Source organism: Haliotis rufescens, unplaced genomic scaffold (genome assembly GCF_023055435.1).
Source record: "Haliotis rufescens isolate VD_foot unplaced genomic scaffold, xgHalRufe1.0.p SCAF_11, whole genome shotgun sequence".
Taxonomy (NCBI): domain Eukaryota; kingdom Metazoa; phylum Mollusca; class Gastropoda; order Lepetellida; family Haliotidae; genus Haliotis; species Haliotis rufescens.
In genome coordinates, this window is record NW_025963791.1 from 5,237,472 (window position 1) to 5,257,861 (window position 20,390).

The following is a 20,390-nucleotide window of genomic DNA, read 5'->3' on the forward strand; positions in this document are numbered from 1 at the left end:
TTCTTTAGAAAAGGTGTATCTTAGCTGTGACAGGCAAAATGTCATAAAACCATTAATTAGCATCAGGCAACTTTGCAGGGCTTCCTTGAGCCAAGCCATTTTCATACTACCATGGTGTATATTGAATAAAGACACAATAAATGTAGCTTGCACGTAGGACCTACAAATTTCATCTCGCAGCACTAAGATCACTTTGTGAAACTGTGCTTTGGAAACATCCTCCATTATTCGGTTAATTATGGCCAGGGGATCGAACCACCGACTTTCAGCAATCCGGGCTGACGCTCTATCCACTACACCACAGCGGCAGTTGGTATATGAATAAATGTGCATGTACATGTCTTTGTGACAGATGAAACAATCTTTGTAATAAAAACACAACATTTCATTCTGCCCTGCAGCTAATGTACATGTGGTCCGTACCTGTAGGCCTCTATCCTTCAGAGCCTGAACAGTGACCTGTCTCGTGGCTCCGCTGTCGGGGGCGATGTTCACCATGAAGGGCGAGTTGGGGATGTGTTTTTCGTCGTACTTGATGTGGACACCGTACATGCCTAAATAGAACCATAATTAAGTGAGTTGCCACAACAACAGCGACTGCATTAGTAGATACGATGGAAACAGTAACATCCTAAACCAATACCACATATGATGCATGATAGACGGAAATTCTTAATAATTCACAATGTGTTAAACTATGACTTAAATACATTACATTGCCTAAGTTATTATGAGTTGGGTAAACTGTGCGTGTATTCCCTAAGAATGCTCGGTAATCATGGGTATCAAGGTCACTAAATATACCTGCCAAGCGCCTGTCCTGTAGCCCGTGGCTACTTCCTTTTCTTTCTGGCTACTGAAAATAAGAACTACGTATGCTTGTCGTAAGAGGTGACCAACGGGATCGGGTGGTCAGGTTCGCTGACTTGGTTGATGCATGTCATCGTATCCCCAATTGCGTGTATCGATGATCATGATGTCAAATAATGGATTGTCTGGTCCAGACTCGATTATTTACAGACCGCTGTCATATAACTGGAATATTGCTGAGTGTGTCGTTAAAGGACAAACAAACAAACAAAACGTAGCCCGTCTGCCTAGCTTAATTTTCTGCCGAGTGAGCTACAGTATATGAATCTTCCTCCCCAATCCCAAAGAGAAAATGTTCACTTGAAATATTAGACCGATTTCTTTAAAACGGCAATATCCCTTGTTATTCACATGTCACAACTTGCTTCTCGAGCGGTATCCGAATCATTTTGTTTTTTTCCATTGTCAATCTTTCTGCTGAATTAATTTATATCTCCTCAGATTCAACCTTGTTGAAACGTGAAATAAATTTCTTTCTCTGCTACCATGTCTACTTGTATTTGGTAGGGTAACACAATTGGCTACTTCAATCTGAAATTGGCTTGTAAAAATTGATTCAGATAGCCCGGCTGGGTAGTGCTGTTGAAACCTGCACCAATGAATCCAGTACTTATTTCACAATCCGATGAATGAGCATCGGATGGTTAAACTGTAAGACGTGGCTGATTGTGTAACATTTTTTCAGATCGGTACTCATGGAATCATCTGCAGGTCGTTCTTGACCCCCACCTATTGATTGCCGTGACTGAATTGGATGGGGTGGTCAGGCAGTGACCTGGTCGATTTCGTGTCACCGTGCCGCAATAGCGTTGACCGTTGCTGTGTTTCCAGTCACAGGTTTGTCTGGCCCAGGCTCTATTATTTACAGGTCGCCAGGACAAGTCCGTAATATCGCCCACAACAGCTCTATAACACCTAATCACTGAATAACACGCACCTGGTTTGTCAACTGTGAAACCGCATCCGATGAAACCGTTATCTCTGGGCTCCAGCTTGATATTTGCTTTAGAATTGCCTTCAATGGATATGTTCAATGACCCAGGGCCTGCTTCTCTTGTGTAGATATTGAACACATCTACAAACAAAAACATCCATGTGACTTCATGCTATGCTTGTCTGTGTAGCAAACCATTGCATATTGAAAGTAATTTTCTCTCCCTGGTGCATTTGGGTCCATTCGGGTCGTTTCGGCTAATTCTGCTACCTCGAATCGACTCGGCAAATTCCTCTACCTACATGATAATTTGGGCAGCAAGAAAATGTTCTTGTCTGCTTTACAACAAATATATATATAACTTTGATTTGGAGAAGACAAAAAGCAAGACTGAAAGACTTTTAACACTTATAATGTTAATAATTGTCACTTTTGTTTCCAGGGTGTAATGTGTCATGGGATAGTCACGTGAACGAAACTTCCATTTGGAGTCCACAAAATGGCTGGCGGAAATGACATAGACAACCCAAATTACTGTCATGGTAATGAACGGCAGTACATGAAGCGTTCGTAAATGACCTATGTTGCAAAATCTTCCACATCTGTTCTAAGTAGTTCGAAAAAAACCCAATTACGAGTATACATAATTCATGTAATTCATTGATTACGCAACAAACTTCCACCTACAATATCGCAATGTTTTCATTATATTAGTAAATATACTAGTTCATATATGTGTATGGTCATAATTGATGGCATATTTCAGACTCTCTGCAAATATGAATGTATAACACCCATTAGAACGCGCGATGTATGAATAGAATGCCAAGATATATGACGCAAAAGGACGTCCATAGAACGCCAATATAACGTCCGGAGGACGCTTATAGAGCGTGAAAAAGGCAGGTTGCATAATGCCCGTAGAAGGCACAGAGGACGCGAACATAAAGTCAAACAAGACCCATCGTATAACGCCAGTAGAAAGCCCGAACGACACTTAAAGAAAGTAAAAAAGGCACATAGTATAGCGTGTTTGGAACACGTATGACGCTCGGAGTACGCCTTCAGTACGCATGGGCGACTCCTGTTTACAGAGCAAGTTCATACTACATATACGTACTTGGCAGTCCGACCTCTCCCCTCTCCAACCCAGGTCCGCCGACCTGAACCTTATGGGGTCCGCCCATATTCAGCTGACCAATAGAGTACGTGAACGGGCTTCCTGAAAACACAAGACACATTAATATGAAACCTAATCAGGACTAGTCCGTCTTCAGGGTAGTCAGTAGAAGTCAGTGTGTGCACGAACTTGTCAGTGGGCGTACTTAACGGTCGTAAAAATCTTTGAAAAAATATCAGATTACGTAATCGACATACAATTTTATATTAAGTGTAAATCTAGTGCAAATCTAGAGTATCTTCGTTGTCTATATAATCCTACCGGAGATATGCATGGACTTGTGTTTGACACTGAGAATGTGGGATCCCTTAATCTTGGGCGTGAACTGTATCTTGTAGTGGAAGTCTTCAAGATCCATCACGTCACACAGTTCAGTGGTGCCGTCGGGGTCAGTCACCGAAGCCTCCATATCGAAGGGGTTTGTTCCTGTGAGGGATATGTAGCAACATATAGAAACCATTTCAAGGAACATTTCACAACCATTTATAAAACATAAGCCCGAGTCCTTGATTAAAACAAGTTGAAAAAGTCAAACTTGCAATTTTAAACAGCGGATTTACCACCAGCTTCATGCAGGGCATCCCTTGGATGCCATTGGTATAATCAACGATTATAGAGGAAAGAGCATTCTTGTATTCTTTGCGCCATTTTCAATTATTACAATCGATATAAAGTCACACTTTGACATGGCTTTTAACATTTTCAAGACCCTCAAAACACCGGGTCTCTCTCATTTCTTTATTTTAACCATATCAACCATACCTTGAAGTGAAATACTATAGAAAATAGGGTTTTATAGTTGAATGTATTGAATGACATGAAATTGCCATTTTGTAACAACGATGAACACAAGCAGCTAGAGCATTCCATTCAAAATGCTTATATGACATATAAGGTATGTAATGCGTGTTTATTTTTAGGAGTTGAACCACCTGTTGAACAGTGTTTCATTTACACCATTTGGGGATGGATATCCAAAAGTGGCGCATGCGCAGATAGAGCAAAGGCATCTATGGATGACCCAAAACATAGTAATGGTTATACTTTTGTTTATTTCTTTGGGAATGCCATCATAGTGGATTTTGAAAAGGCCTACGACTGACCATATTTCCCAGATGAATATACCTTTTTGTTAGATCAGATTGGTTCGAGATTGCAGACGAACGGAAAATAAACCAACTTCCCCCTATATTTTTAAATGATAGACGTAATGAAATAGAAATTCAAATTGACGGACAAAGAAAATAATTAAGCAGGGGTAAGAGTATTCGGCGTCACGGCAGTCATCACTTGTTTGTAAACATAACGGTCAGTCTGTTGCGAGTTCAACTCCAAGCATGGTTGTGGCCACCTATCACAGCGGGGAGCTTTGACGGTGGCAGCGATAGTATATAGACTTCCGTGAGCGGGCTATCGCTGTGAGGAGCTTGATGACGTGATAACCAAGGGAAGTAACTCTGTTCTTGTACCACTGGGCCCCTAAGGTCTCCTCTTAATGGTTGCACTGCGCTTTGATAGGGTTATCAACACATCATGTTAACTGACTGCTATAGCAGAGGGACTCACCTGGAATCTGGAGAATAAATGTACTCATGTTGCCGGGCTCGCTGGCAGAGGCTGCTTCCATTTGCTTGGTGATCGTCTCGCGCACACGACCGGAAGGGTTGCCGCCGACATTAAGAAGAAAGGGGCTACCTATATCACGAAAATGAAAAGGAAAAAAATAAATGAACGTTTTATGCATGCATACATACTGTGTGTGTTATTCTCTAACTGCCATCGTTACGTTGCTGATAACAGCATGATTTATGTGTTGTAGCACCATTAGCATGCGACGTTTGATAAATCAGGGTGGAATGTGAACTTGTCCTTCACACGAACTTCATTTAGCGTACCGCCTATATGCCTTAGCATATACTGCCTATCTGCCTCAGAGTATTGTCTACATGCCACAGTATACTGTCTATATGCCATAGAGTATTGCCTACGTGCTTCAGCGTACTGCCGATATGCCTCACAGTTTTTGTCTACGTGCTTCAGTGTACTGCCTATATGCCTCACAGTTTTTGTCTACGTGCTTCGGTGTACTGCCAATATGCCTCACAGTTTTTGTCTACGTGCTTCAGTGTACTGCCTATATGCCTCACAGTATTGTCTACGTGCTTCAGTGTACTGCCTATATGCCACAGAGTATTGTCTACGTGCTTCAGCATACTGCCTATATGACTCACAGTATTGTCTATATGCCACAGAATACTGCCTATATGCCCCACAGTATTGTCTACGTGCTTCAGTGTACTGCCTATATGCCTCACAGTATTGTCTACGTACTTCAGTGCACTGCCTATATGCCCGAGAGTATTGCCTGCGTGCTTCAGCGCACTGCCTATATGCCCCAGAGTATTGCCTACGTGCTTCAGCGCACTGCCTATATGCCCGAGAGTATTGCCTGCGTGCTTCAGTGCACTGTCTATATGCCCGAGAGTATTGCCTGCGTGCTTCAGCGCACTGCCTATATGCCCCAGAGTATTGCCTAAGTGCTTCAGTGCACTGTCTATATGCCCGAGAGTATTGCCTGCGTGCTTCAGCACACTGCCTATATGCCCCAGAGTATTGCCTACGTGCTTCAGTGCACTGTCTATATGCCCGAGAGTATTGCCTGCGTGCTTCAGCGCACACGTAGTCATTTCAGACACCTTACTTATCAAACTGCGTCCGTCCCTCAATCATGCGGATTTCTTTCTATCACTCATGACTTAGGTAGTTTGAACACCCATGCTTTTTCCTGGACCCGTCTCTGTTACCCGTACCTGTTACGTGATCGTCGGCGAACCTGATGTTGAGGATGTAGATGCCGGGTTCGTGAGGGCTGTAGTGGATAACGTATTGTCTGTCGGTCCTCTTCTCTATCAGGCTGACATCGGAGCGGTGAGGGCCCTCGAGGTTGATACTAAGCCCGCCGTATCCTAGGAGGAATAGATTTTTAGTAAGGCATCAACCATTTACCATTGTTTAATATTATCTGGTCACTGCTTAAAAAACACAAAAATCTTTTTGTCATTAACTGTGAAAGGCTTTTACACAATACGTTATATTCAGCATGTCCAACTAACGCTTGTTTTTGTATGCGTGTGTGCGTGTGCGTGTGTGTGGTAAAAACTAGTCCCTAGTTTTCCAACTGACACCCTGACATAACGGCAATACATGTCAGCGGCACTGAACCCACTCGCTTATTCATGTATTCATTCCCTTGACGGCAATATCAACATTACACATCATACACACCGGAGTCCGTTGTGTCAACGATGATTTCGTTTCCGTTATTAGCAGTGGCTTCACTTGTTGCACCGGAGACCTTGACCTTTGCAGCATGAGCCAGTTCTTTGTCCCCAACATTAATAGTGAAGGGGGATCCCTTGATGTTTTTCTCGTTGCTACACACGTACACGGTGTATGCACCCTTTTCCCGGGGGTTGAAGGAAGCCACACCTGGAACCAGACAAGTAATGTGTGAACTACAATTAAACAACAATCAATAATTTACCGCGCAGCCAAAATATGGAGTGTCCATATATTGTTTGTTTGGAAACATATGTAAGGTCGCATCGCAAGGGAAAGTTCTGGCATAAACTACTGGGCAAAGAAAGTATACGCCCATATTTGGCTGCATGAAGCTGAAACAGCGAGACTTGTATGTACTTAGCATATGATTTTCAGAGGGCACGGGTAGCCCAGTCGTCTAAGGTGCCGCGATTCGCTGTGCAGAGTTGCGTCCCTTGTTCACGCCAGAAACCTATGATTGTGGGTTCGAATCCATGGTCGCCTCGATTATGTTTCTAGGTGTGTCGTGGGTTTCACCAAAGTGGTAAACTTCTGAGACCTGCATCACTTCAGGGTTTCCTCCCACATTAAGCTGACACGCCGTGATATAACTGGAATACTGTTAAATGCGGCGCTAAACTCAACTCACTCACTCATATGCTTTTCAACTCTTGCTCGTTTAAATATGTGGCAATTTTAAGGCTCTTTTAACAACGTTATGCATGTAAAAGAGTTAAAGAAAAGATACCTCCATGTTTGATGGTGGCTATAAATGAAACAAACAAGAACTGGTTAATCGATGGTAATGTGTTTGAGACGGGTATCATAGTTGTGTTTTGGACCTTAAGTTTGCGAAGTTCCGGCGACTGTCTTCAGCCGGTAACGCTATGATAACGTCTGCAAATTTTTGGTTAAATCCTACGATCAAGTGTTTACCTTCTTTTGCATGGCAGTTTAGTTATAAAGACTCGTTTGTCCGGCAAACATATAACTAAAAAATTCCAACCTAGTTCGGCACAGATGGAAATTCGACTTCTATAGCCCCGGAAAGATGGTATGTAATCGTGTCTTGACCTGGTAACTAGTGACTGAAAGCTTGCGGAACGAACCAAGCAACGACCCGCGCTAAGGCACTGAGGACAGACCAGCATATCGATTCGACAGTAAAGTGTACTGGGGAACAAATGAGAAATTTCTATGACGAATACGTAAACCCTTCTCACAGACCGTCATTATTCAGTAACCCCTTTCAAGTGTGTTCTTGAACCTCAGTGGTATCATAGACAACATACATAAGTGTGCGTCCTAGTCTTTAACTAATTGTTCACAAATAGGGACACCTGTCTTGCATCCATCAAGTCATAAACGGTATTCCACTTACTACGGAGTGCCAGTTTTATCGCTCCACCAGCAACACGTGGGAGAGAAAGACAGCAACAAATACCTGTCTTAATACATACATACGCCCTTTGTTGAAAAGAAAATATTTACAAAGTCTTCTTAAAAAATGAGAGGGCTCTAGGACTAACAATGAAATTGGTCCAAACCATCTCAATAGTCACAGACAAAAAGCCAAAGAAACGCACCACTTCAAGTAGCGGTGCGGATGTGCTGGATTCTCGGTGAATGTTCTCGAGGATACACGTGAGTCCAGAAAGGTCTCGCGAGAGTTTCACGGTGGAGGATAATTACACGCGAGATATGATGCTCACCTTCTCTGTTTTTGTTATCTCCAAGGACGTCTCCCCACCGCCTGCCAGTGAAAGTCAACATCAGCTACATGGGTTTAATTTAAGCTTTAATAGACGACGCCCTGTGCTGTGGCAGTTAGGTGGAACCGTTGTTGTAGGTGTAAGGTTTTAATTACATTCTGAGGAGGGATTATGGTATATCTACAGCGCATCTGTCAGAGGAAATTAACGTTTTTTTTAAAAAGAACTGGCATTAGTTCCAAACGACGTGCCGCCGCAATGGAGGATAGGCACAACGGAGAAAGGGAACCGTTAACGGGAACAGAATCTTCTTCCTGCCGTATTCTCAGTATAGGTATATTCACAAGGCCAGGAGTAAATTCAGTGTTCGGGCTCAATAAATAAGGTATCGACCATTTAACCTTCTGATATGCACATTTTTCTTTGAAAGAGGTCGTCAAACAAATAGTTGGAACCCATTAAACATTTTGCTTTGGAATTGTTTTTTTATTGTTTTGTCAAATCTGATGTGGAATATCGTTATTCGTGATTATCGTGAACAAATTATTTTTTCAACCATAAAATGTCTGAATGTGCATGTGCACTACACACGAGTCAGGGTTATGAATTGCATAGGGTTGACAACTAAACACGGTCAGTATCAGCAGCTATGCTAATGTCAATGTCGGGGTGTGATAGACGTTCGAGGATGTAGTCTATGGTGTTCTTTAAGTGAGGGCATGGATGAGTCAACACCAATATAACACGCATGATGGCCAACAACACATAGAGGACCGTATGTTTGTTTCTGAAGGAGCACGTGCAAACTATAATAATCTGCATTATATGCTACAGTGACGTTTAGAAGCTATTAGTGACGACAGGATTGCCTTATGGATTTCAAGTGAACAATTGCTTCATAAAGTACATTGTACTAGCACCTGCCCCAAAACGTCGCATTGAAAAGAAGTTAAATTCCATACGTCAATTATGTTTCCATATAAGAACTTGTCAGTAGATAAGATATCAGATGCTAAGCACTTCGTCTGCAGTAGGTAACAAGTAGCATGTAACCAGATGCAAGTTTCCCCTGAGTGGCATGGATGGCGGTAAGAGGTTCCAGTCAGTGCCATCTCACCTTTCCTTGTTATATTCCCATTCTGATAACCCCGAGCACACCGTGCAATAGTAGACACTGATCCATGTAACACACTTCAGGGCCAACTTGCACAAAGCGATCGAGGCACTACAGCAGAGCTGCTGCAACTTCAATCAGTTCACACAGACAGAAGTGTGCACACGTGCAAGTGGGAAATAAACCTTATCAGTTTGAAGATAATGGAAATGGTATATTCTCAAATTATTAAAAGAAGTAAATACCTTATACGAAAGGGGTTGGGATGGGGTTTATTTTTTCATTTCATCTTTCATTACATATACCTGGGCAAAAAAAAACTTACATTTGAAAATTTGATTTCACCAAAACATTACAAACGTTATTGAAACGTTACTAGGTTGAAAACAGTCGGCGAAACACTGCAAACTTCAGGTAAAAAACACAACTGTGAGGCCCGTATCAAATACATCACCATCGAAAAATCATATCTTGTTTTGGTCCTTTTTTGGTCACCACCAGGCAATTGAAGGTGTATACATTTTGGGGGGCTGAAGATTACTAGCATTTGGTTTTTTAAAGCCTCCTACATTTTAATCCTCCTCCTGTATATTGTACCCTATCCTCCTGCGGGAGACTATAAATGTACTTTCATCTATCAACGTTTGAGACTGTGTTTGTCCAGTGACAAGACTTTAAAAACGGTATAACACAGTATTTGAATTTAGAAAACTGACATTTTAGCGAGGTTTCTAATATTTGTTTAATACAGAATTTCATTTATCTGCATTTTTTAGTAGAGAACTTTGACGTTTACTGTTTCTATCAATACCACATGAGAATATAAACAGGATGATGGGAAGGACCTGTCTACGAAAATATAATATGTCAGGTAGGCGATTTGGACGTCATATAAGAAGACACTAATATCCTCGTGTGCCCTTTTTAATATAATCTGAGAATGAAATATCTTCCACGTTGTTAAATGGTTTAGTTCAGCAATATTTCAAGTTGCTTCTCAGTCGTAATACTTCTAAAATAAGTGTGCTGAACTGATACAAAAAACAAGGCAATAACTGAAATTACTCCCAGGAACTATGTAAGTGCGGCTTTTCTATTTAATAATAGACCCATAACACAGGAACCACTTCATTCTTACCTGAGCCGAGTCAATTAACGGTATTCCATAACTGAGTTTTTAACCTGCCGCTTTTGAGATGTGTCATTAAATGAGTATTAGTATATCATAAGAGTTAATCTTGGAGCATTACATGTTCGGTTCGCGATACTAAACCATACCAATTACCATGAGGAAATAGAAACGATTATTTACAAAGCTTGTTCTTAGGAGGACTAATCTTGCAGCTATTTATGTCTACCTAATTCGGTGCTCGAGTCAGCTTGGCACGCGATGCCATTGAAACATGGCCCCGTAAGCATGGTGTTCTTGGATTCAAATATACTGTGGTGGCCCTGTGTTTAGTGATCGGGTCACAAGTCAGGGGAGCACTGGACGCTGAAGCACGTGGTGTCGCCCTTGGCAAGTGGCCTTGTTCGAAATATGTCTGTGTTCACCCAGCATAGAATGGGAATCCGGTGGGATGAATGATAACCTTCTAGCACCTCATAGGCAGCCTGCGTTGTATACTCCTCAAGGAGTTGAGAATGACACTGATCCATTGACCGAGGTCACAATAGCGCATTTAGTGCATATAACATTTAATGTGTATTTTAGAATTTGACAAATACATGAATAAGAATAGCAACAAGGTCTTGGCGTTCTATATAGGACTTTGAGGTTGTAATTTTGCGCATTATTATATTCTTCGTTATTGTTATTATTATTATTATTAATTATTATTATTATTAAGGAGATAGTATTTCCTAACACCAACACCAGGTTTGAATAAATTACGTTGAAAATAATCGTGGTATATGTAAAGGATTCTGTAAATATCTCCATCCAAATAAGCGTTACTCTGAGCATGCTGTAAGACAGTGTTGGGACACGTCATGTCAGTTGTGACGCTAATTAGACGAGAGGGGTATTGCTAAACACAACGCTAGGTTTGAATCAGAGGCTTTATTGTAGCATGAATGGTAAGAATGTTTCCCTTCGATTACCATCCTGACAACAACACATTCACAAAATCGTGGGAGAAGATTCTCCATCATCATGAACCTCAGCGTAAGTCAGACAGTGTTAAACACTCGCACCAGATTAACGCCCCTGTTTACATAACGAAAACCCGATCCTTCTGGCTCTGATGGAAGCAGTCAGGAGGAAAAGTACACAATTCACGCCCTGAACAGCACCACCTTGCATTTTCGGGGACTTTTCATCTAACCAACCAAATCACTTAAGACGATATCCCACGCGTGCACGCGATAAAAGGTTTAGTGCGAGGTAGTTACTTTTTTGACAATTATGTAATAAGTTTCTGACACAAAATAAGTAATTGGTAAACGGGTCAAGGTTGCATTGACATGTAACATAAGTGCTATCTCCTTTGGGAATAGACTTTGTGTCCGCTTATGCAAGCTAGATTACAAGTGTTTAAGTGGTGTACGTATAGCTAACCTCTTTATTACTCCATGAACCCTGTCATCCACGACAGATAGGGTTAACACAGATGCTACCTACCCAATTCTCCATCGCCGAGCCTCTTAAGGATGCAGGGTTCGACGTTGCCTGAGGGAGTCTTGATGGTGCCGGTGAGATTGACGATGTCGGGCTCGATGACCTTGAGGGAGTAGACGCTGCTGTTGCCAAGCGACAACTGTGACCTTTTGCGGCCTTCACCTGTACAAAAGGGAGACAATACCTTGTCTGTTCAACTTGCATTTATTTTACACATATTCCAATTGATGGCAGTATTGAGAGGAGTGTTTAGATGGATCTATATAAATATACACAGGAGCATTAGACCGAGGGTCGTATTCGAGATATACACACCTTCGAGATATACAAATATAAAGGCTTTCCCTTTTTAGTGCCGACTGCACTTCTTTAGAAGTATTTCAAAATATCATTCATGTCCAAGTTCTTAAAAAAAGCTACCGGTGTCAGTATACGTATGTTATTGAACTATCTGCAGAGTATCGTGTATTCGCCGCTTTTGGCAATATTCCAGCAGTAAAATCACGACGGATCACCAGAAATGGGTTCACACATTGCACCTAATTAGGGAATCGATCCGGGTCTACCCTACCGGCTTTTATTAGAGCTAAACCAATCAGAATTATGAATTTTCTTTTATAAAGCAAGAAAAATCGTTAATATATTTAAAAATTCATTTTCTTTTAACAATTCTTGCGCATTAAAGAACCCAAAAACCTCAACGTCAACAACATAAATTGTAATAATATATGCAGACGTGTGTAGCATGTGGAAAATATGTTATATATTAGCCATGTTTTTCGGGTCATTAACGGTCCCACAGCCATTTACCTACTTCAGTGAACAAGGCACTTGGTCATGAAAATACCTAAACTATAACAGAAGGCTTCAAAGGTATCAACATACTGTATATTGTTTACGTGCGTGTAGGTAAGCATGAAACGAGTAGCCTAGTGGTTAAAGCGTTTGCTTGTCGATCCCAAGACCTGGGATCCTTTAGGGGCCGCAGTAAGCAATGTTCCTTGCTGATAATTGAGTCTGAATGAACCAAACCAGTGGCCGACAGGACGAGGGAGGTTTTACGTCGCCTGGGGCAACGAGCATGGAGTACAAGGGGCGCATGACGGTCCTCGTTATAAACTTTGCTGATCTGTATTGACTTTTCTGAAAATGACCATCGCTTGGTGACACCATTCTCTCAGTATGGGTGAGTTGACTTTAACGTGTACGTAGCAACAATGACCTTAACGTTTTGTATCCATAATGGGAATCGAACCCGGCTCTTCAGCGTGACTAGCGAACGCTTTACCCACTGGGCTACCCAACAACCCTCCACTGAACTATATACACGAGTTCATGATGTGTTGTTGATGTTTGAATCAAATTAAATTTAATCGTGACATAACCAAACTGTGGTGCTTAGTTCATGGAAAGGGACACTCCATGTTTGGTAAGCTTCTTACACTGGCATTATTCAGATCTGATATTACAAAATACAAGCGACAAAAAAACATTTCATAATCCTAAGATATCTCTGCTTAATGCAGAGTCCATTGTTGATTCCGAACTTGTCATGAACATATGTTTGTGAATCACTATGAAATAGTGATGATACCAGGTGTTCGCGAATAGGCAAGAGTATCCTGCCTCACCGGTGGCTCCGTCACAGAGAAGCTGTATCTAAATATCCAACTCAGTCAGCCAAAAACATGTCGCAGGCAAGGATAGAAAAAAAATTATTTATGAGAAAACCGCCACAAATGCATACCTAAACGATGCTGTAGGAAGTTGACCTATTCGCAGTTTTGCAAAGAAGGGATTTCTTGCCAGCGAAATCTTAATTTGGAGTTGAGACCATAAGCCTTCAGCTCACTCAACGCGTGAGTGGGCGTGAGCGTTTTTGTTGTATCTGGAAATGCGTTTACCTGAGACTTTAGAGTTGAAGGGGGATCCCTTGATGTGCTTTCCCTTGTATTTGATGGCGATGGCGTAGGCACCGGGTGTCATGGGCATGTAACTCACGTTGGTCGAGCCGTCAGGGTTATCTTTACGTTTCATGTCGACTTTGCTGGGACCATCGATCTTGATGTCGATGTCCTCTGTGAGAAGAAAACATTGTTATTTAGAGAGATTTACCGCAGGATATCTGAACTTGCTTACAGGCGCTGTTGAGAAAGTAAACATAGATATGTCTTCTACTGCACAGCCAGCATTCGTTTATTTCCTTGTTTTAGGACTTCGGTATGGCGTAGTTACTGGAGCATTACTTGTTGTTTAAGCAGCTCTCGTTAATCCTTAGTTATTGTCTCTCACACAGTTAAAATATCTCTATAAGTCTTAGATACAAATCTCTAAAATTTTTAGTTAAAGATCTGGCAGTATAGTTTAGTTACAGGAGCGTCTCTTACTTGTTCGACGGCTCTCATTAACATAGTTAAAATATCTCTGAAACTCTTAGTTAAAGATCTGGCAGTAAAGTGTAGTTACAGGAGCATCTCTTACTGTAACGGTACCTCTCATTAACATAGTTAAATACCCTCTGAAACTCTTAGTTAAAGATCTGGCAGTATAGTGTAGTTACAGGAGCATCTCTTACTGTAACGGTACCTCTCATTAACATAGTTAAAAATCTCTAAAACTCTTAGTTAAAGAGCTGGCAGTATAGTGTAGTTACAGGAGCATCTCTTACTGTTACGGCACCTCTCATTAACATAGTTAAAATATCTCTGAAACTCTTAGTTAAAGATCTGGCAGTATAGTGTAGTTACAGGAGCATCTCTTCCTGTAACGGTACCTCTCATTAACATAGTTAAAATATCTCTGAAACTCTTAGTTAAAGATCTGGCAGTATAGTGTAGTTACAGGAGCATCTCTTCCTGTAACGGTACCTCTCATTAACATAGTTAAAATATCTCTGAAACTCTTAGTTAAAGATATTTCAGTATAATGTATTTACAAGAGCATCTCTTAAAGTTAGGGCAGCTCTCATTAACATAGTTAAAATATCTCTGAAACTCTTAGTTAAAGATATTTCAGTAGAATGTATTTACAAGAGCATCACTTAAAGTTAGGGCAGCTCTCATACATGTTTCGTAAGAACGTGCTGTATGAGCAACGCTTGTTAGTTAACTCGTAGTTAGAGCTGTCTCGGGAGTTACAGGAGCATCATTTAATGCTAAAGCAACTCTCGTTAATTCTCAGTCAAAGGAGTTCGTAAAGCCCTAGACAAAGGAGGCCTCGTTAATAGCGTAGTTAAAGGTAAATAGTTCCGAGTGTTCGTGAAGTATTCACTTATTAAAAGCAAGTTAAAATGGAGTTATCGCGAAACTCGCGTAGTTAAAGGGTGTTTCGCTATTCCGTAGATAATGGTGCACAGTTAAAGGATTTCGTCCAAATTTAGTCAAGAGAAACATCAAGTCATTGCAAGAAACTGGAAGACACAAAGTAACACGTGGTCAAATATGTCACAACTGAATTCCCTTCCAGCACACGTCAGCAGTACAGCTTCATGATTGAACTTATCTCGCAAAACAAACCAATAGCAACCATTTTATTTTCATGTGTTTAAAATGTAAATACACACAAGACATGTTTAGGAATGTGTTTAAACGCTAAACGAAAAACACATTTGGTGAGTTCTATCTAAACAGGTTTAGGGTCTAAACACATGAAATGAGCTATCGTCTCACAGCCTAAACACCACCTACATGTCAATACAACATCCACGTAATATCTAGACATGTAATATTTAGATATTTTACGAAAAATGCATATTAGTGTGTATTATCCAAATAATCTGAACACGTATACAATTAAACATGTTTAAATAAAGTGCACATCATTGGGTATTAAGTCAAATATGGATAAGATATATATACTAAGTAAATTAATGTGCAAATAAGATCCACAGGCAATTTCATGACACATATACCACCAGGAATAACAAGGTACTTGGTACAATATTAACATAATAATGGTACGGGTCTGTCCCACATCTAGACCCCAAGCACGTTTACCTACTGAGCACAATATCCTTAACATGTTTAGATCCGAACTAATGGGACAAAGTTTAGGACATTTTCCACATTGTAATGTGTTTATTTCTTGCAGACTGTACAAACGTATAAAAAGCATGCAGTTCGTTACTTTAATCTTTTCATGCAAATTGAGAACCTATTAATGTAAAAAACAATATTTGGGTTCCTAAACAAACCAAATCCCTCCCCCACCCCACCTCCAACCGAAAATGAAATGGTAGCTCCCTAATTTGTATACTATTATAATATTTTGTAGTTATGCTACACCAGACTAAATCAAAGTCGTTCGTGAAAGGGGAGTTCGGCGGTTACCTTAAAGGAATTCTGAGTTAGTGAAGCCTCTCTTTAGTAGGGGTACGTTAAAATATGTAACATATATCCAGTATAGTCACTTCTCCATATTCTTGTAGAATATATGGATGCTCGATAACCCACCCCTCTATTCTGCCTCAGCAGTTAAAGGAAGCCATCGACCAATACGAAAAGACTGGAAGGCCTAAAGTAACACGTGACATATATACGTCACAATGAAATTCCCTTTCTGCCATTGAACCATTGTTATGTGTAGAAACTAAATGTGAGCCAAAAGCAGCAGGGAAAGGAAACCTCATTAAGAATAAAGCAGCGCTTGGAATGGGAGCTCGATGACTAACTTTAAGTAAACAGGATGTAAAAAAGATAGCTAAACGCAACAATCTGTAGGACGTGCGTATGTTGTCTATTCCATGAGTCATAAATGCCCTGCCTATAAATGTGGTTAGCTGAAATAGCTTGCTCGCTTGATATGCATATCAGTCACTTGAAATAGTAACGTGACCACAGAAATGATTTGTTTTCCCGGAGAATATGGTTACCTCCCTTTGAAGCATGGCCGCGAAGTGATCTATTGTTGCACAGTTTCAGGAAGGTGCTGTAAATTACACTATTGATGTCAGGCAGCATTTCTCTTGTACCTATTTATGTACCTATTAATGAACCTATTAATGTACCTATAATGTACCTATTAATGGCGATCATATGTAACGCACGGCTAGTATGTCTTTTACATTGGTGAGTCGGAATCTGTGTTGGGAAGATGTATACGACGTATAATACGTACTTGCTGTGCCTTTCGCTGCAACGACTGTGAATTCCTCATTCGTGCCACAGTTTCCACCGACGAGTCCGACGCCGAACGCTGTCACGAAGCCGCCTCCAATGCTGTCAACGATGCAGGAGAATGGACTTCCTGGAATGAATGAATGAGTGAGTGAGTGATTATTGGGTTAGCAAAAAATATCAGAAAAAATGTGCTGGATCTTTATTTTTTAATCAAATAACAACAACAATGTCATTTGCTTCACTTCCGCATATGCCTCTCTGTGAACCATCTCTCCTCGCCTGATTTGAATGATTGAGAGAGTGAGTGAGTGAGTGAGTTTTGTTTTACGCCACAGACAACTGGACAACCCGCACCCTTCGACTTGTTATTTTATGACCGCATTGTGTAGTATAGGTGTTAGTTACACAGACCAATGCGGCCATAATGTTCTTTCTTTGAAACAATGTTTATTCAAAAATATCACGACGATGGTGAGCTTAAAATGCACATAAACCATAAATAAAATAAAATAAGTCAGATAAGGGACGTTAAGCTGAAAATCTACAGGATGTTTTAAATCACTGTTAACAATATGTTTGATCTCTCACCACAGGAATCTACCAATGTCTACTACTGTTCCACTCTGAAGCTTAAACGATCGGAAGTAGATACATCACCCGAATTAAACAATCATTATTTTTATCAAACCTTATTAGATAACTAATGGCTAAGTTATACCTGGTCCAATGTACCCAAACTTTAAACAACTGTTGCAAAACAACCCGTTTGGCAAAGAAGTGACGTGCCACTGAAGTGAACGTAACTGACACCCCGACTGTGTGTATGCCTCTTTTAGACAAGATTGAGTGCCGCGTACCAAGAGCCGAGAATTTGTAAAGAGAAATACGACAAAGACGCATACCAATCACTAAGATGGCGTGCTGAGTAATGTCAGAATCTCGGGAGGACTCCGGGACTGATTAGATTCCAAGCACTCAATGCATGTGGTAATCGCCAACTTAAAGTTAACATCAGGTAAATAGGTAATGTATGACCTGGCTATTGGTGTGCCATCGTCTGGGTTGTTGCTCATGCTGTCAACCATTGGTTTGCCTGGCGTAGACTCGATTTATTTAGGCCGCTGTGGCATTTTTTGAATGTTGATGATTGCGGCGTAAAACTATACTGACGTATTAAGACGTTATTGCAATTGGTTCAACTCTAAGTGAATACACCAGTGTAAGTACCAACCACCATTTATTTCGCTTTAATCAGCTCTTGCATTTTTATGAAAGTAACATCACTGTAACATCTTTTACAAACAGGAAAGCAGATAAGATGTCTCCATATTCGGTATGGACTGGTTTGGTACCGCGTTGGGATTCTGTGTGGCCCAGTCGGCTGGCCCAGTTATTCAGGGTGGCCCAGTCGGGTGGCCCAGTGATTCCGTGTGGCCCAGTCAGGTGGCCCAGTGATTCAGGGTGGCCCAGTCGTCTGTGGCGCCGCGATTCGCTGTATATTATTGCGTCCCTTGGACACGCAAGAAACCTTTGATCGTGGGTTCGAATTTCGATTCGCCCCGATTATGTTTCTAGGTTTGTCAGCACCATACCCGTGCTCGTGGGTTTCACCAAGGTGGTAAAGGTCTAAGACTTAGGGATTTCCTCCCACATTAAGCTGACACACCGTGATATAACTGGGATATTGTTAAACGCGGCGTTAAACCAAACTCACTCACTCCATTTTAGAGTAAATTGTCACTAGAGTCGACAGACTAGTCCGTGACTCGAGTCATCAGTCACATCTTATCCCGATGGCTTGGATCGATGCTCGTGTGAGACACACCGTGACTCACCTGACACACCGTGACGCACCTGGCACACCGTGCCACACCTGACATACCGTGACGCAACTGACACACCGTGACGCACATGACACACCGTGACACACCTAAAAAAACGTGACACACCTAAAAAAACGTGACGCACCTGACACACCCTGACTCAACTTACACACCGTGACACACCGTGACTCACCTGACACACCGGGACGCACCTGACATACCGTGACGCACCTGACACACCGTGACACACGTGACATACCGTGTCGCAACTGACACACCGTGACACACCTGACACCGTGACGCACCGTGACACACCGTGACACACCTGACATACCTAGACGCACCTGACATACCGTGACGCACCTGACAAACCGTTAGCTGAGTGCGGCGTTAAACAAAAAACAAACAAAACACAACCATATGCCAGTGGGACTTTTAGTGGCAATGGAACACTAATCCAGACCAGAAGGTATTGCTTAAAAACTGATTCGTTTAAGCTTTGGTGGTTTATAAATGGAACAGTCAACATCAAACACCTCATTGCCTACCCCTTAGCTTTAAGTAAATGTATTTACCCAATGGAGGTAAATAAATAATACTTTATCGCAATCCAATCTGAACGATGCACGTCAGGTAACAATTTTCCATCTTATCCTTTCCAGGATCACAAGCATAGCAAAAGCAAACCATCAGCCAGTTAGTCGACGACGCACAGATGGCCTTGAACCCTTATCAGCAATCCTTCAACAAACGGTAGACAACTCTTAAGTCACCAAAGGTCAAGAATGCGTAAACGAGATAGCTCCTTAACACCTCAGATATGTCTTATAACTCGAGTGGTTTTCTGTAATCAGTTCAACATAGGAGTTTCTAGTTAAAGTTTACGGATGCGATGTCATGTTTTTTTTACACTAATATATAACATCAACATGTCAGGCTGTGACATTCCAGGTGAACAACGATTTATTCGCTATAGCCGTGCACTAGAATTGTTGTGACTTCTCCAAAGTTTGCGAACATATGGCAGAGTCCCGAAGGAAGAACGAACGCTATATTAATGATGAGAACACATGTGCTGTCTGCGGGATTACTCTCAGACAAACTCTCACCCAAGTATGTAGGTTTGCACGTCTTCAAACCTCCGTCTCCAGACGTGTTTAGGAGAGGTAGCGCAGCCTAATGGTCGCAACGCCCACTCAGAGTGTAACACTAGAGGTCCGGTCTCGTTTCCCCACTTGGGTACAATTTGTGTCCTCACACGTTACATTACTGGAATTCTGCCGAAAACGGCGTAAAACGAAATCCCCCCATTCACCCACTCCACACTATTGTTCATAAGTTGTTTTTTGTTTTGTTTTTACACATATTTTATTGACATTAAAATGTTAAATGGATTAGTCAAACGTTGTCCAACTTACAACGCCTTTTCCATAAACATTTAAACAAGATCCTTCTATATAATAGTTATTTTATCATTTAAATTTGCAAATATTTCGCTTTTGGAAAAGAGGTATTGATTTCATTCGAAATTAAAAGATGTAAAAAATTAAGGTACAGGTGGTATTTGAGGTGGCATAGAATGAGTCTTTATTAATGTCAACTTAATTAAGTAAACGGTTATCTGGCTTATTTGTGTTATTTACTACATCATAGGATAGGGATTCACATATCAATGGGTATAGTCTGTTATACAGACCAT

General features: G+C 41.2%; 1 protein-coding gene across 5 annotated transcripts in view; it reads right to left on the reverse strand.

The window, feature by feature from the left end:
- The window catches only part of LOC124134303 (filamin-A-like), a 47,321-nt gene that overhangs the window by 9,139 nt on the left and 17,792 nt on the right, over positions 1 to 20,390 (reverse strand). For all 5 annotated transcript variants that reach the window (XM_046499046.2, XM_046499045.2, XM_046499048.2 and 2 more), the window contains exons 3-12: positions 16,867 to 16,995; positions 13,656 to 13,829; positions 11,755 to 11,913; positions 6,270 to 6,473; positions 5,795 to 5,950; positions 4,551 to 4,679; positions 3,246 to 3,410; positions 2,925 to 3,026; positions 1,808 to 1,945; positions 424 to 554 (exon numbers count right to left, since the gene is read on the reverse strand). In XM_046499046.2, the coding sequence (XP_046355002.1) occupies positions 424 to 554; positions 1,808 to 1,945; positions 2,925 to 3,026; positions 3,246 to 3,410; positions 4,551 to 4,679; positions 5,795 to 5,950; positions 6,270 to 6,473; positions 11,755 to 11,913; positions 13,656 to 13,829; positions 16,867 to 16,995 (1,487 nt within the window). The remainder of the gene's footprint in view (positions 1 to 423; positions 555 to 1,807; positions 1,946 to 2,924; positions 3,027 to 3,245; positions 3,411 to 4,550; positions 4,680 to 5,794; positions 5,951 to 6,269; positions 6,474 to 11,754; positions 11,914 to 13,655; positions 13,830 to 16,866; positions 16,996 to 20,390) is intronic.